This window comes from Monodelphis domestica, chromosome 7 (assembly GCF_027887165.1).
Source record: "Monodelphis domestica isolate mMonDom1 chromosome 7, mMonDom1.pri, whole genome shotgun sequence".
Taxonomy (NCBI): Eukaryota; Metazoa; Chordata; class Mammalia; order Didelphimorphia; family Didelphidae; genus Monodelphis; species Monodelphis domestica.
Window position 1 is genome coordinate 279,930,955 of NC_077233.1, and position 17,246 is coordinate 279,948,200.

The 17,246-nt window shown below is 37.2% G+C and overlaps 1 protein-coding gene across 10 annotated transcripts in view; it reads right to left on the minus strand.

Moving 5' to 3' along the window:
* Positions 1-17,246, minus strand: part of TOM1L2 (target of myb1 like 2 membrane trafficking protein) — a 199,673-nt gene that overhangs the window by 113,120 nt on the left and 69,307 nt on the right. For all 10 annotated transcript variants that reach the window (XM_056804492.1, XM_056804495.1, XM_056804488.1 and 7 more), the window contains one exon: positions 2,613-2,697. In XM_056804492.1, the coding sequence (XP_056660470.1) occupies positions 2,613-2,650 (38 nt within the window). In that variant the 5' untranslated portion in view covers positions 2,651-2,697. The remainder of the gene's footprint in view (positions 1-2,612; positions 2,698-17,246) is intronic.

Sequence of the window (17,246 nt, forward strand, 5' to 3'; positions counted from 1 at the left end):
AACTAAAGTGAGGATAACACAGGATCTGGTTGCAACTACACTGAAGGACTGAAAGGCATGGAATATGATATTCCGGAAAGCAAGGGAACTAGGTCTACAACCAAGAATCAAATATCCAGCAAAACTGACTATATTCTTGCAGGGGAAAGAATGGTCATTTAATAAAATAGAAGACTTCCAAGCATTCATAAAGAAAAGATTGGACTTGAACAGAAAGTTTGATGCCCAAACATAGAACTCAAGAGAATCATCAAAAGGTAATTAAGAAAAGGGGGGGGGGGGAACCAAACTTTTTTAAGGAACCCAATAAGTTAAAATGATATGTATCCTTACAAGAAAAGAGGATATTGGTAATTCTTAAAAACTGTAATTATCACCTGGGTAGCTAGAAGAATTATACTTAGGGGGAACAGTGACAAACTGTATAGGATGAAATGCCAAGACATTAAAATATATATATATATAACTAGAGGGGAAAATAGAGGTTAATACTAAGAGGAATGGGAAAATAAACAATGGGGTAAATTTATATGTCATAAAGAAGCACATGGTGGGAGTGGGAGTGGGGGAGAACACCAATGCACTGGAAGGAAAAAGAGGTTGGAGACAAGAACTATTTAATTCTTATGTGCATTGAAATTGACTCAAAGAGAGAAGAATAATCAAATCCATTGGGACAGAGAATTGATTTGCGCCCTATAGAGAAGTAGAAGGGTAACAAACAGACTGGTGGGGAGGGAACCAATACAAGGGAGGGACAGGGTGCGGGGGATGGTTTAAAAAGACCGTAAAGAAAATAAGAGGGGAATAAGAAGGGGGGAGGGGTAGAAAGGGAAGTAAAATAAGAGTGGGAATTAGGGCAACTGATTAAAAACAAAACACTTGTGTAGAAGGAAATAGTGAAAGAAGAAAGGGCAGGACTAGGAGTAGAAATCAAAATGTTGGGAAATACACAGCTGGCAATCATAACTCTGAATGTGAATGGAATGAACTCACCTATAAAAAGCAAGCAAATAGCAGAGTGGATTGGAAACCAAAATCTCACAATATGTTGTCTACAAGAAACACACATGAGGAAGGCAGATACACATAGGGTAAAGGTAAGTGGATGGAGCCAAATCTATTGGGCATCAACTGAGAAAAAGAAGGCAGGAGTCACAATCATGATAACTGACAAAGCCAAAGTAAAAATAGATCTAGTTAAAAAGATTGGGAAGGTAATTACATCCTGATAAAAGGCAGTATAGACAGTGGAAATATCAGTACTCAACATGTATGCACCAAATGGCATAGCATCCAAATTTCTAAAGAAGAAACTAGTGGAGCTGAAGGATGAAATCGCTCGGGAAACTATACTAGTGGGGGACCTGAACTTTCCTCTATCAGAACTAGTTAAATCAAACAACAAAATAAATAAGAAAGATATAAGAGAAGTGAATGAAATCTTAGAAAAATTAGAGTTAGTAGATATGTAGAGAAAAATAAATAGGGACAAAAAAGGATACACCAACAACATGGAAATGGGTTCAGATCAAGGACACAAGGACCCAATGGGGTCCTGTGGGAAGGGTAGGTGGAGGGGAGGGAGGGAAAGAATGTGATTATTGTAACCAAGGCATACTGTTCTAAATTGAGTAAATAAATTAATTTAAAAAAATTAGAACTGGACAAGTGGAAGCTAAAAAAATAAAAATAAAAATAAATAAAAGACATCTTAAACAACAACAACAACAACAAAATAATATGGAAATAGGGCTTGATCAATGATACATGTAAAACCCAGGGGAGTTGTGCATTGACTATGGGAGGAGGGAAGGGAAAGAACATGAATCATATAACCATAGAAACATTTTCTTAATTAATCAATTAAATAAAATTCAAAAAATTAAAACTAAACAAACAAAAAAAAAACCCCTACAATGGTGTCTAAGCATTCATGGGCAAGGAAGAGTTAATCAATACAGCTAACTTTATCGTTGTCTTATTTTACGAAATTGCTACAGCAATCCAAACCTTCAACCACCACCACACTGATCTGTCATCAGACATCTCTATACTTAAATAACAACTCTCCACCAGCAAAGAGTAAGACTTGCTGAAGGCTCAGATGATGGTTAGTATTTTATAGCAATAAAGTATAATTTAATTAAGGTATATATATATCTCTTTTAGACATAATACCATTGCACATTTAATAGACTACTGTATAGTATAAACAAATTTTATATGCACTAAGAAGCCAAAAAATTCATGTGACTCATTTTATTGCAATATTTACTTTATTGTGGTGGTCCTGGAACAGATCCCACAATATCTCTGAGGCATGCCTCTATACTACATCAAAAAGTTCTTAACCAACCAAGCAATAAGCATTTGTTAAAGGAAAACTATGTACCAGTCACTGAGCTAAGTGCTAGGGATAAAGAAAAAACAGAAACAATTCTTCCACTCAAGGAGTTTAATACTCTAAGGAAAGAGCACAAACACATAAATTAATACCCACAAAATAAATAGAGTAAACAGAAGAAATTTAAGCCCAGCATGGTATATACTCCCTGTTGAGAGACACTTAATAAATGCCTTCTAATGATTATGAATACTTGTACACATACCCTTCTTCTGTCTCATTGATGATATCACAGATCTCCATATTCAATGTCCAGTCCTCACTCTGTAGGGATCCATCTGTAGCCTTTTCTATAATAGGAGAAGAGAAAAAGCTTTTAGATTTCCCCCAGAATTTCCAGCAATGGTAGGAAAAGTGAAGAATTATGACAATTGTAGTAAATTACATAGTGCATTAATTTCTCAAATATTTTCTCATATTTTCAAAGTAATATCTAAAGTGAACACCACATTATAAGGTAGGTTATTACAGGTAGTCAGGAATTATTACTGTTCTATAGATGAGGAGATTCAGGCTTTGAGACATTAAATGACTTGCTTAAAGTCACCCCAGGAAACGACTTATTTAAAAAGAGCCAGAACTTCGGACTCTTCTGACTTCCTTCCATTAATATTATATGACCACAAGCATAACAACCTACCTTTTTTCACTTGGTTCAGTTTCAAATGATTTCTGGTAATTAATGAAAATCAAATAATGTTCAGCATGGTATAAAACAGGGAGATATATGCTCGCCAAAGGTGTTTGCCAGCATTTGAGGACATTTGACACAAAGACTAAAGCAAAGAGATTCCATATAGATAGTAATATCCTCTGGATACTAGTTCATTTATGACACTGTCACTGTACTAACACCGGCAAGCTCTGAACACTGTTGAGTTTCCTAATCCATAACCACTTGATAAACTCTGGCCTGATTATCTACAGAGGAAAAACCTAATAAACTTAAAAACTTCTACTGTCCATGTTATGAAATGTAGTTGGATGAACAATCCAGGGAGATGGTCCATCAGTACATACTTTGGAATATCCACTGGACACGAACAATGACCCAGGCTCATGGTTGAACATGGAGAGAGGAGTAGACTAAATTATCTTTGGGAAAATGAAGAGCACTTTTTATGACTACAACTTCCTTCCTGTAATAAAATCTCAACTTTTAACAACAATATACTTGGGAAGCTGTTTAGATACAAGTGTCTGAAGAATTAAAGTTAGAGGTCTCTTGAAGATCAACATAGAGGGTTTTGGTGAACAGACTACCAATGAAGAATTGCCCAGAAGTAGCAGCAAAATGGATGATATGGATGTCATATACATGTGTGAGATATATATTATATAGATATAGATATATATGGAGGAAATGATGGGTTGGTCATGTGGCAAGAACAAAGGATGGATAAACAGCTAACATGATTCACTGGTGTCCATATTATGTCAGGAGATTATAGGAAGACCATTAGCACTTTTTGAATGGATGCTCTGGGAAGGATTTATTGAGGAAAACCACAAACAAAAGTCAGACAGAAAAGGAAGGTGTGCTTCCAAACATTCTCCCCTTCCTTAAAAAACAAACAAAGAGGGGGCAGCTGGGTGGCTCAGTGGATTGAGAGCCAGGCCTAGAGACGGGAGGTCCTGGGTTCAAATCTGGCCTCAGACACTTCCCAGCTGTGTGACCCTGGGCAAGTCACTTGACCCCCATTGCCTAGCCCTTACCACTCTTCTGCCTTGGAGCCAATACACAGTATTGACTCCAAGACGGAAGGTAAGGGTTATAAACAAAAAAAAACCAAAGAAACAAAAAAACCTTTCTCTTGACCCTCTATCATCTCAAATTATGGTCCTCTCTCTTTTCTCTCTTTTACAGTCAAACTCCAAGAACAAGCTGCTTTACTCTCGCTTCTACTTCTACTCTTCTCATTCATTTCAAAAGCTCCTTCAAGAGTTAAACCTACTATTTCTTAATTGACAAATAAGGACTCCTCATTCTTCCCTCTTGACCTCTGCAGTCTTCTCTTCTGGATCTTGTCTTCTATCTTGGACTTTGTGATACTGTTCTCAATTCTTTTGTCTTGCTGCTCCTTCCAAGTCTCCTCTACTGAAATAATCAAACACATCCAACCCAGTAGCTTTGGATGTATCCTTTCTTCTCCTACACCCTCCTTCTCAAAGGTGTCATTAATTTTCAGGGATTCCACTATTCCTGTTTAGCACAAAACTCCCAGATCTCTTCAAGCCTCTTCCTGAACTCCTACATGGCCAATATCCTACTGGATTTTTCCAACTATATATCCCATAGATATGGCAAACTCAACATATTCAAAACAGAAATCATTGTTTTTTTCCTTTCAGTCCTTTCCTCTTCCTAACTTTCCAATTTTTGCCAAGATTCCCCTCTTTTAGTCTAGGTTGAAAATCTCTTAATCATTCTTGACTTTTGGCTCTTCCTCATTTTCCATATCCAGTCAGTTGTGGAGTATTGCAGACACTGCCTCAACAACATCTCATCTCATCCAGCCAGCCAGCCAGCCAGCCATTCATCCATCTCTTCTCCTCTCCACTCGTATATCACTCTAGTTCAGACTCTTGCCACTTCTCACCGGAACTACTACAATAGTTTCCTAATTGATTTCTTTATTTTCAGTTTCCAATCTGTCCACATTGTTGCCAAAGTGATGTCTCTCCTCTTTGGCTCAAGATATTTCAAAGTTTTTCTATTTCCTCAAGGATAAAATACAAATTCTGGCATTTAAAGCCATTCACAAGTTAGTTCCAGCCTGCTTTCCCAAGTTTTCCCAACATATTATTCCTAATATCATTCAAAATATTTGAGAGAATGGGTTCTGGTTAAGAATATCAATTTATTGGTTAGGCTAGCATTTAACAAATAAATTAACATAGGTCAATGATCCTCTTGATGATTAAAGACCAGGAAGTTCTTTCATGGAGGTCAATATATATAATTTGGGAGCTCATTATCTAGTCCCTCTTGGCCATGCCAAGACATCTCTATTTGATAACAAGGAGGTGGCAGAACTGTACTTCTCTAAAGGGCCAAATACCATTCATTCTACATCAACTAAAAACCAACAACCTCACACAATGCCTTGAAACATAGTGGGTACTTAATAAGTTTTCACTGAAATTAACAGAATTAAAGAATTTAAATGAAATTATATTCATTCTTAGAAGGAACCTGCCATTCATTCACTACTAGTATCAATAAAAAAAGGTTGTGGGTAGACCAATAGTTATGAACTGCCTATCTCCTTAGGTGGAGAAAATTCTCTTTCTATATTTGAAAGGCTTCCAAGTTAGGAAAAAGAAGTGGCTGGTGGCAAGAGATACCTTGTCCCTTCCTCCATATACCAAGCAATGTAATACAGAAACTTATGGAGGTAAGAAAGTGCATGACTGTATGCCATGAGGTCCACAAGGGACATTATCTTGGGAGGGTTAATAGAGGAAATATTAAATCAATGAAACTGCATTCCCAAGTTCAGTTAGCAGCAGAATCCATTAACCTTATAGCCATCCTTTCTTTTCTTCTAATGATAAAGAGCCGGGGAGAGTGAAAATCACAGCCATTATAGCATCCTTGCAGTCTATTTATTTCAGTCTCTGTTTTAATGGTTAAAAATATATATATATGTTTATTAAGGTTTTAAAGAAACAAGTTTGCTTGTTTTTAACTCTCATGACCATGCTACAAATGCCATACAAATGACACTGCAGACAGCTCGCTTTGCTGAAACATGAGTAAAATTAGATTGATAAAGGAGACACGTCTCCCAACCAGATTAGAGCAAAACTGAGATCTGCCTATGCTATCACATAATCAAATTCATCAAGTCAAAATAAATTCACATGCAGTAGCAGATTTGTAATTTTCCAAAAAGGCCAAATAGCATTCATTCTATATAAGCTAATGCTCAATAAAAATAAAAACGAAGAGATCTTCCTTGGAAAAATTTTGTCTTTGTTGTCTTACGCGATATGTCAATTAAAGAGTATGGAGCTAAAAAGGGAAGGGATTTCAAGAAGTTCTATGTTTCAGCATCAAGAGGCAACTTTCAAAGAAACATAAAATCAACACAAACGAGGAGCTAAAGTCATATTTTTTTTGGCTCAAAAGGAATTTCAGAGATCATCTAACTCTATCCTTTCCCTCTGTGGATAAGGTGGAAAGCCAAAGTCCAGAGAGGAGAAATGCCTTGAGATTTGGGGTTGCTTCTGTGAAGATCCAGAGGAAGGAAATTAGTGCCAGATGGGGGAGGAAGAAAAAAAGTAAGCTAAGACTCTGGAAAATTGAAAATGAAGATTCTCAGATAATATACCAAGTACACCTGATATTTCTATTTGTTAGATATGAAATTTAGATAGAGAAGGAAGAGTTGATTCTTATAGATTAGTGTTGTCATTTTACATAGTCAACAGGATGGCTTCATAGTCATAAAGACCAGGATTAAGCCTTTTCTCTAATTCTCGGTCTCTCTGTCTGTCTGTCTGTCTCTTTATATATGGATAATCTTCTGTCTTAGAATGAACACTGTGTAATGAGAGTTAAGTGACTTGCCCAGGGTCACAAAGCTAAGAAGTCTCTGAGATTGGATTTGAACCTAGGACCTCCTGTCTCTAGGCCTCTCGATCCACTGAGACACCCAGCTGCCGCCCTTTCTCTAATTCTTACTAGTTGTATGTCCCTGGGAAAGTCATGTAACTCTACAAAATTGCAAATTGCAGAACAGTTGTTGACATGCATGGGTAGCTGGACTTCCTCACCAGGAGGTAACAGGAAGCCACTAGAATATGTATGACCAGATCTGCACTTCAGGAAAATCACTGTCAACTGTGCAGAAGATTGTAATGGGGAATGATTTGAGGCAAGGACACCAAAGAAAAGGCATTATAATAGTCCAGAGCCAAAGTGGTGGGTGTGACTAGAGAGAAGACATACAATGAAGGTGCCATGTAGGGACAAGCAAGACTTGACAACAGATAGAATCGGGTGGGGTAAATGTGAGTGAGGTAGCAAAGGATCACATGGAGGCTTCGAGCCAAGGTGACTAAGAGCAAGGTAATGCCCTTTGCAGGGCCTCCATAAAAAAGACTTCCTGATGTTGCCTCCCACCCAGCGGCCTCTCCCCAGTTTTCTCATAGCTTCTAACCTCCCACATATTCTGATTCAGTGACGCTGGCCTCCCTGCTGCTTATCAAGTGAGAAACGCGGTCTCCAGATGCCTGGTGTTTTCACGGGCTGTCTATCCTCCATGCCTGGAATTCTCTCCCTCCTCACACCTCTGCCTCTTGGCTTCTCTGGTTTCCAGTCTCAGCTAAAGTATTTCATCGACAAGGAGCATTCCACAATCTCCCTAAATTCTAGTGCCTGCTCCCTGCTGATTATACCCAATTTATTCTATGTAAATCTTGTCTGTACAGTTATTTTCACGGACAGAAAGAATTCTGTTGCTTTTTTCTGTTATCTTCTGCTCTGAGCCCGGTATCTAGCCATTGGTCATTTACTGACTGATTAAAAGGAATAGGAAAGATGAGAAGAGGGAAGGGGCTGAGGGTGGGGTTAGTGAATAATGAGTTCAGTTGTGAACACGTTGAGTTTGAGAGGCCCACTGAACATCGAGTTTAAAATGTCTGAAAGGCAGCTGCTGATATGAGGTCAAGGTTTTACTATGAGTTTCAAAGTTACAACTGTTAGGAAGTTATCCAAAAGTATAGTTTAGACTTAATACAGATGTGAGGGTGTTAGCCCCATTCATCAAGTTATCTCTTCAATGCTGGCACTAAGCAGCTTACACACTGGTTAAACAATCAATTCACAAGCAGACTATTGGGAATTTTTAAAGTTATATTTTTTGATTGATTTCTCTTGTTTTTATATCCCATTTATTTTCAAATGAATACAACAGCCTTCCCTTCTTTTTTTCATTTAATTTATTTTATTAAAAGATATTTTATGGGGGCAGCTGGGTAGCTCAGTGGATTGAGAGCCAGGCCTAGAGACAGGGGGTCCTAGGTTGAAATCTGGCCTCAGACACTTCCCAGCTGTGTGACCCTGGGCAAGTCACTTGACTCCCATTGCCTAGCCCTGACCACTCTTCTGCCTTGGAGCCAATACACAGTATTGACTCCAAGACGGAAGGTAAGGGTTTATTTAAAAAAAAAAAAGATATTTTATTTTCCCAATTATATGCAATAATAATTTTCCAGGCATTTCCAAAATTATAAGATCCAAATTGTCTCCCTCTCTCCCCTCCCACTTTTCCCTCCTCCCTCTCAGAGATGGCAAGTAATTTGATCAAAAGCCTTCCCTTCTAATAAAGATTGACCAAAAAAATTTTTCAGCAAAATTAACTCACACAGCATCCCTGCTGATGGCATATGCAACATTCCACAAACACTGTAGTTACAATTTCAAAAAAAATTCTTATTTATTGTGCAAAATCTAAAATGTTAAATTGCCAGCTCTTGGAATAAACAGTTTAATTCTCTGGGGCTGGAGACTCGTATCGCCACCTCATCTCTAACTGAATGTTCATTGGCACCTCTCAAAATGAACACATCTGAATATCAAACTCGGGAACTTTTCCCCAAACCTCCTCTTCTTCCTACCATACCAATGGTACATAACACTCAAGCTTAACCACTTGGGCTCTGTTTTTTACTTCTCTCTTGCCATTCATACCCCCATCTTAAACTAGGAACCCAACCAAAGTTCCTTTAAAGCAATGATCAACTATATTTCCAGAGAATCTATGATAAAGCATTCTACTCTCTAATGTGATGAACCCAAGGTATAGAGACATATGTTTTTAATTAATTAATTAACCAACTAATTTTTGAAAAGCCCTTACCTTCCATCTCAGAATCATTACTGTGTATTGGTTTCAAGGGTGACTTGCCCTTGGTCACTCGGCTAGGAAGTGTCTGAGGCCAGATTTGAACCCAGGAACTCCCATCTCTGGGCCTGATTCTCAGTCCACTGAGTCACCTAGCTGCTCTGTGGATATTAATTTTGCTTGATTCTGCTTATGTCACAAATATTGAGTTTTTTCTTTCTTTCTTTTGATTAAATGGGAGAAGTAGAAGTAATAATGCCCCAAGAAAAGAGAACTGAAGGTAATACAGATAAGAAATATAGTTTTGAAAGTTTAATATAAAATTTATTATATACTTAAAAAAACCAAGAAGTATGAAATAAAGATTCAGAGTTCCACATAGAATCTTCTGTTTGTATTTTGTGGTAAATGGAAGTACTTTTTTCTCCAGTGGCTCAAGTTTAAGATAAAAAATTTTTATTAAAACAAATCAATAGATGGAAAGAGCACTGGACTTAAGAAACTTGGATTTGAGTCTCAGCAAACATTTATTAGCTTTATGGGCAAGGGTGAGTCATTAAAAGTTTTTGTAACCTAGTTTCCCTATCTGTAAAATGGGGATAATAATATTTGTACTACCATACAGAGTTACTGTGAAGAAGGAATTTTGCAAACTTTAAAGTATATAAAAGTGAATTGTTATCCTTCCCTTTTTGACAGACGCTCACCTGATAGATCAGGGAAAGTATATTTCTTGATTTTACCAAAGCATTTTACAGTTACAAACGTAAAGATATATTACAGTTAGGTGGGGTTGGAAATAGCTGAATAACTTGGCTTCCAATGTGGAAGTTTAATGAATTGATGCTAGTCTGGGAAGATTTAGTGAAGCATATAACAGAAGTGTGCTTTGGCAAAATTCTACTTAACATGTTTATCAATGACTGGAGTGACAGCATAAATGCTGAATTTGTCATATTTTCAGAAGACAAAGACTGGGAGTGATGGCTTATAGATTAGATGAGAGAACTAGGCCCTAAAAAGTCCTCAACAGGACAGAATGATGGGCCAAATAAAATAAAGAGAAATTTAATAGAGATGAATGTAAAGTCCTACTCTTCAACTGGAAAAAAAAAAGCAACTGGATGAGTAAAGGAGAGGAGAGACATAGCTAGAAAGTAGCTCACGTGAAAAAGAACCAGTGCTTTTAGTGAACTATAAACAAAAACAAGAGTCAAGTGTGTAATATAGTAGCCCTGAAAGGCTAATTTGATCTAAGGTTGCATTAATGGAAGTATAACGTTCAGAACAAAGAATAGGATAGTTCTACGTATCACCTGGTCAGGCCACACCTAGAGTATTACATTCAGGTTTAGGTGCCAATTTTGGAAAAGATATAGAGTACACCTAGAGGGGGGGGGAACTACTGTGGTGAAGGACTTGGCGACCAGGACCCAGAGAATCAGTTGTAAGACACGCAGATATTTAGACTAGAGACTTGGAGAGAAAAGACCACAGCCTCCAATTATCTGAAAATCTGTCATATAAAAGAGGAATTAGATTTATGCCCAGAAGAAACACTTATGGAAGAAATGCCTGACAATGAGTGCCAATGCCAATAGCCTAAGGAGTTAGTGAACTCCCCCGAATGGAGAATTTTAAATGACTTGTCTGGGACTTTATTCTCATTTCAAATCAGAATTAGACTAGATGACCACATAGTTACCTGCAAATCTTGGATTCTTTGATGTAATTATTCCCTGGTCCTATTACTTCTAACTCAAATATGCCCATACTTCTCTTTGTAATGCCACCACTAATTTGAGCTCTCATTTCCTTTTACCTAAACAATTGTGATCCTGACATCCATCCCTGCATTCAGTTCCCAACCCTAACCCACTCCTCTAAATCATCCACAGAACAATTCATTCTACTCCAGTGCTTAAAACCATACGATAATTCTCTATTTCCTAAAATGTTTAAAATCCAGAGACCTTAGCATAGTCATTGACAACTGAAATTATCTGGAGGCTGTATTTTTAGTTTAAAAATATCAATCTCTTAAAATAGATTGCTCACTACAAAATTAACTAGCCACAGGCTCCCCAGCGTCTGGATGACACCATAGGAGCTGAGGAAGAAATTCACGTGGACAACAGAGGGCCAAGCGTGAGCAGGAGGAGCACAAATGAATCTTAACTTTCCACACACTCAGAGTCTTTCACAATCGGTAACTATGTGCCTTCCATCTCATCAGCTCTTTCCGATTCACTAGACTCTAGCCAAGTGGGACTGTTCTATATCCTGTGCTTTTTTCACCTTTGTGCCTTTACTCAAGAGTTTACTAATCCTCTCCCAAACCCAGTCTCTGCTTGTTGAAATTCCATCCATCCTTTCAACAATTCAAACACTATTAAAGTTTTTTGAAGACCAAGTGCGACTGTCGCCTCTTCCAGAAAGGCCTTCCTGATTCCCTCTTAGTCAGAAATGTTTTTCCTTTCTCAGAATGCTGATATCATTTTTAAACTTTCTTTTTATTATTATTATAAACTTGATGAACATCAACAAATATGGCCATTTGGAAATACAAAGAACAGAAAAGGATAATCTGTGACTCTACCAATCTTTATTTTATATACCTTAAAAAACCCCTCTTACCTTCCATCTTAGAATCAATACTGTGTATTAGTTCAAGGAAGAAAGGTGGGGGGCCAGTGATTTGCCCCAGGTCACAAAGCTGGGACGCGTCTCAGGCCACATTGGAACTCAGTCTCTAGGTCTGGCTCTCAATCCAAACCATGAGCTGCTCCTTTTAAAAGAAGTACACAACAAACGCACAACTACCCTGATGGTGTTCTACTCTTACTTCCTTTTATCATCATCTGTGAATTCCTGATGAATATTGATACAAAGTTGCTGAATAAAAGATTGATGAAGCAACTATAACAATGTGTAAAAAACTATACACTGAGGATCAGGAATGGACAGGAGGTTCAATATTAACACATAATTGACCGTGTTAATTTTTAAAATAATAGAATCACCGGATTTTATGAACATATGTATATATATTAAACCTTTACCTTTTGTCTTAGACTCAATCCTGAGTATTGGTTCCAAGGCAGAAGAGTGGTAAGGGCTAGGCGATGGGGTTGAAATGACTTGCCTAGGGTCACACAGCTAGGAAGTGTCAAATTTGAACCCAGGACCTCTGTCTCTAGGCCTGACTCTCAATCCACTGAGCCACCCAGCTGCCCCTGATACAGATGTATTTTGACAAAATACATCTACTTTTGTTGAAAGTATTAAAAATTACAGCAATAGATAGATCTTTCCTTAATATGGTTAAATAGTATCAAATATAAAAACCCAGCTTAATATGTTAAGGGAGATATCTTTCTAATAAGCTCAATGGCAATGCAACAATGTCCATTTATCACCGCCTTTCTTTGATACAGGACTAGAAACCATTGGCTATACCTGTGAGAAAAAAGAAATTAAAGCAGTAAGAACAGGCAAAGGAGATACAGTATTGTATCTTTTTGCAGATGCCTTTATGATCTTCTTAAGGAATTCTAGTAGTTAACATGAAAAATTGATTGGAACAATAACTTCAACAAAGTAGTAGATATAAAACAAACCTACACAAATCATAAGGCTTTCTGGGTATTACCTACAAAATCCAGCTGGGAATCAGAAAGGGAATTTCATTAAAACGTAACTACAGAATATATAAGACATCTAGGAAAACACCTTCCAAGACACTCAGGAACTATGCAACTATGAAATTCTTTATAGAAATAAAAGTGGATTTAAATAAACGGAAGACATATTAACCACTTAGAGCTGAGCCATGTGGAAGCAATAAAAATGACAGCATTATCTAAATCGATTCACTTATTCGGTGCCATGTCAATAAAGCTACCAAAAGACAGAGCTAGAAGAAAATCTATAACAAAATTCATCTGGAGGAACACAAATCTTTCTAAAGTGCAGGTCTGACCATGCCAATCTTCCTATTCAATACTTCTACCAGCAAACAGAAAATCCTGGTTGGTTTCTAAAGCCCCTCATCACCCTAGCTACCTTTTCAGGCTTTTAACGCCTCCCCCAGCTCCTGCTCCCATCTAATAACACTGCCCTTCCAGCTGCTTCCTTGAACAGGGCACACCCCTGACTGGGCATTTTCAGCCCCCTCCATCTTAGAACTTTCTCCTCATTTCTGCCTCCTGGCTTCCTTCAAGTGCCACCGTCAGCAATAAGGATTTCCCCATCCTCTTTAATCCTAGTGCCTTTCCTAAATCACTGATTTACTCTGTGTACATCTTGTTTTTACATGCTGTGTCCCCCATTACACTGAGCTCCTTGAGAATGTTGTTTAAAAATCCAACGCTTCATTTGTATTTCCAGTGCTTTGCACAGCACCTGGCACGTAGTAGGTCCTTAATAAAATATTTGCTGACTATAGACAAAAAGCCAAGGAATCTCAATGAAAATAATGAAAGAAAGCAGGTAGTTTGGGGGTCTGGTAGTATTAGATATAAAACTATCTTACAAAGCAGTATCACCAAAGCTACTTTGCTACTGGTTAGAAAATAGTAAAATCAACCAGTGGAGAGCAAATCAGATACAAACATAGAGGAGTAAAAAAAGACCCCAAATACTGGGGCTAGAGTTCACTATGTGACAAACCTGTAAGGAAAACTAGAAAGCAATGCTACAAAAATTAGGTATAGAGAGGGGTGCAGCTGGGGGGCTCAGTAAATTGAGAGCCAGGCCTAGAGACGGGAGGTCCTGGGTTCAAATGTGACCTCAGATACTTCCCAGCTGTGTGACCCTGCGCAAGTTACTTAACCCCCATTGCCTGGCCCTTACCACTCTTCTGCCTTGGAACCAGTACTGATTCCAAGATATAAGGTAAGGGGTTAAAAAAAATTTAGGCATAGAACTTAAACTTATTATTTTACTAAGAGAAAAGATACCTTTTATAAGTATGGATGAGAGATGAATTCTTGACCAAAAAAAAAACAACACCAGAATAAAAACGAATAATTCTGATTACATCAAATAAAAAAATTTTTTTTGTATAAAATGAAATCAAGTAAGTCAAAATTAAACAGTTAACTCAGGGTGGGAGCCTTACAGTAAAATTATTTTATAAAAGTTTGATATTACATATAGGGTGTATATTCAAATGTATAAATAAGAAAAAGAACCATCCCTTAAAAAATAAATGATCAAAGGATATGATTAAGTACTCAAAAGAAGAAAAAAAGCCTATCACCAATCATATGAAATATTCCAACTCCCTAATAATAGGAAAAGTGCAAATTGAAATAATTCTGATATTATCTTGCAAGCCCAGATGGCCAAAGATGACAAAAACACAAAGGAAAATCACAATTGTTGGAAGGGATGTAGAAGTATGGTCAAACTAATGCATTGCTGTTAGAGCTAAAATGAAATTATACTAATTATTCTGAAAAGCAATTTGAATGTGTCCTCAAAAAGTCAATTAGTTGTTATATATATCCTCTTACTTGGTTATACCACTATTAGACATGCATACCGAAGGGATCAAAAAAGAAGAAAAGGTACTGAATGTATTTTTTAAATATTTAGGGGCAGCTCGGTGGTTCAATGTATTGAGAGTCAGGCGAAGAGATGGAAGGCTTAGGTTTACATCTGGTCTCAGACATATCCAGGCCTAGCTGAGTGACCCTGGGCAAATCATTTAATATTCCACTGCCTCGCCCTTACACAGTATTGCTTTTAAGACCGAAGGCAAGCAGTTAAAAATTTTATATAAAGATATTAAAAATATTTCTCAGTATTTTTGTTATGTTAAAGAGCTGGAAATAAAGAGGGTATTTATCAGTTGGAGAACCAATTATTATATATAATATATATGTATGTATATATACACATATATATGGCTATAAAAATGATGAAAGGGATGGATTTTGAAGAAACATAGAAGACTTACGAGGACAGATATTGAGTGAAGTGAGCAGAACCAGGAGACTAAATTATCCAATTATGATACATTATAAAGGAAAACAACTGTGAAAGACAGGAATATAGGGAATGATGACTCCAGAAGAATAATGATGAATTGTGCCTTGCATCATTTGACAGTGAAGTGATAAACTAAAGGTGAAGAATGTGATAGTTGGGGGCCGCTGGGCAACTCAGTGGATTAAGAGCCAGGCCTAGAGATGGGAGGTCCTAGGTTCAAATCTGGCCTCAGACACTTCTCAGCTGTGTGACCCTGGGCAAGTCACTTGACCCCCATTGCCTAGCCCATACCACTCTTCTGCCTTGGAACCAATACCCAGTATTGATTCCAAGATGGAAGGTGAGGGTTTAAAAAAAAAAGAATGCAATAGTTGTTTTTCAGGCATTGCCAATATGTTGTTATGTTTTGCTTGACTATGCTTATGCAAATATATAAAGACTCCTTTTTTTTTTAGAGTTTTGGGGAAGAGAGAGGATAGTGACATTAGTACTGCCAAAATAGAAGAAGTGTGAGTCACTGGAACACTTAAAATGCAGAAAACAGAAGGAATTTTAGAGGGAAATAGAAAAAAGCAGTATAGCTTAGAAATGGTAACATTTATTACATGCTTTTTAAAAAGTAAGCTAAAAGGGGCAGCTGGGTGGCTCAGTGGATTGAGTCAGGCCTAGAGATGGGAGATCTTAGGTTCAAATCTAGCCTCAGATACTTTCTAGCTGGGTGACCCTGGGTAAGTCACTTAACCTCCATTGCCTAGTCCTTACCACTCTTCTGCTTTGCAATCAATACATAGTATTGATTCCAAGAAGGAAAGTAAAAGTTTTTTTTAAAAAAAGGTAAAGGTTCTTTTTTGTAAATGGAGATATTTGACTTTTTGGTGATTGCCAAGTTTAGAATCACAAAATAATTATAAAAAATGAAATCTTATTTCTAATTAACATCTCAGAGGCTTGTGCTGCTTCTCTCTAATTAAACTATAAGTTCTTCAAAGGTAAGGGCTTCTTTATAGATCTCATCATGTAGCCTAACAATAATAAAAATTCTGAGACATAGGAAAATTTGTATGTACTGATACAAAGTGAAAAAAGCTGGGCCAAAAGAATAATATTTACTAAAAGGAAGTTAATCTCTGTATTACTGAAAACCCAGTGAGGGCCTAGAGAACAAGTCATGAAACATGCCTTTCCCCTTACAGTACATAAGTGAAAAACTACTAAAACATAACCCAGTATATAGAAGACATAATTTCTGTATTATTTTTTGCTCAATTGCTTTTTTTTTTTGGTCACAAGAAAGAATTCAATTTGGGAAGGAAGGTTTTTTTTTGTCTAATCTCTTCCCCAAAATGACTAGGTCATAAAGACACAAGCATCAATAAAACAAACTTAAAAAAAATATAAAAACAAGTTGGCAAAATAGGTACTTCAGGCAAACTTCAGCCACTCAAAAACGCCAAAAACCAAATTATGAAGCATGGATTGACTATACCTGTATCCACTGGATCAGAAGAAAGAAACTGCACACACAATATAAAAACTTCATGAAATTAATTAATACTGGGGAACTTAACTCTTCAGAGCTCCCACTGGTCTCCAATCCCAAACCACTCCAAGGTCCACTTTATGGGATTTCTGTTTAGTCCTCCCAAAGCAGTGACAATTTCTAAACTCTTGGTGATCCCACAAGAGGCAGCAGACACTGATTCTTCCTGCCCAATATCTTAAACTATGTACCATCACAGCTCACACCGGAGACTCAATCTCAGTATTAAAGGTCATACCATAAAAAGAGTCAGAAGAGAGCCAGATCAGGTATGACTTGGAGGAAAATTTTTGACCAAAGAATAGAGGAAATCATAAAATGTAAAATAAATAATCAATGAAATGAAACTTCAAATTTCTGCAAGAAGAAAAAATAGAAGTGGGAGAAAAAAATCTTTGCATCAAATATCTGATAGTTAAGATGGTCAAGATACACAGGAACCAAACAT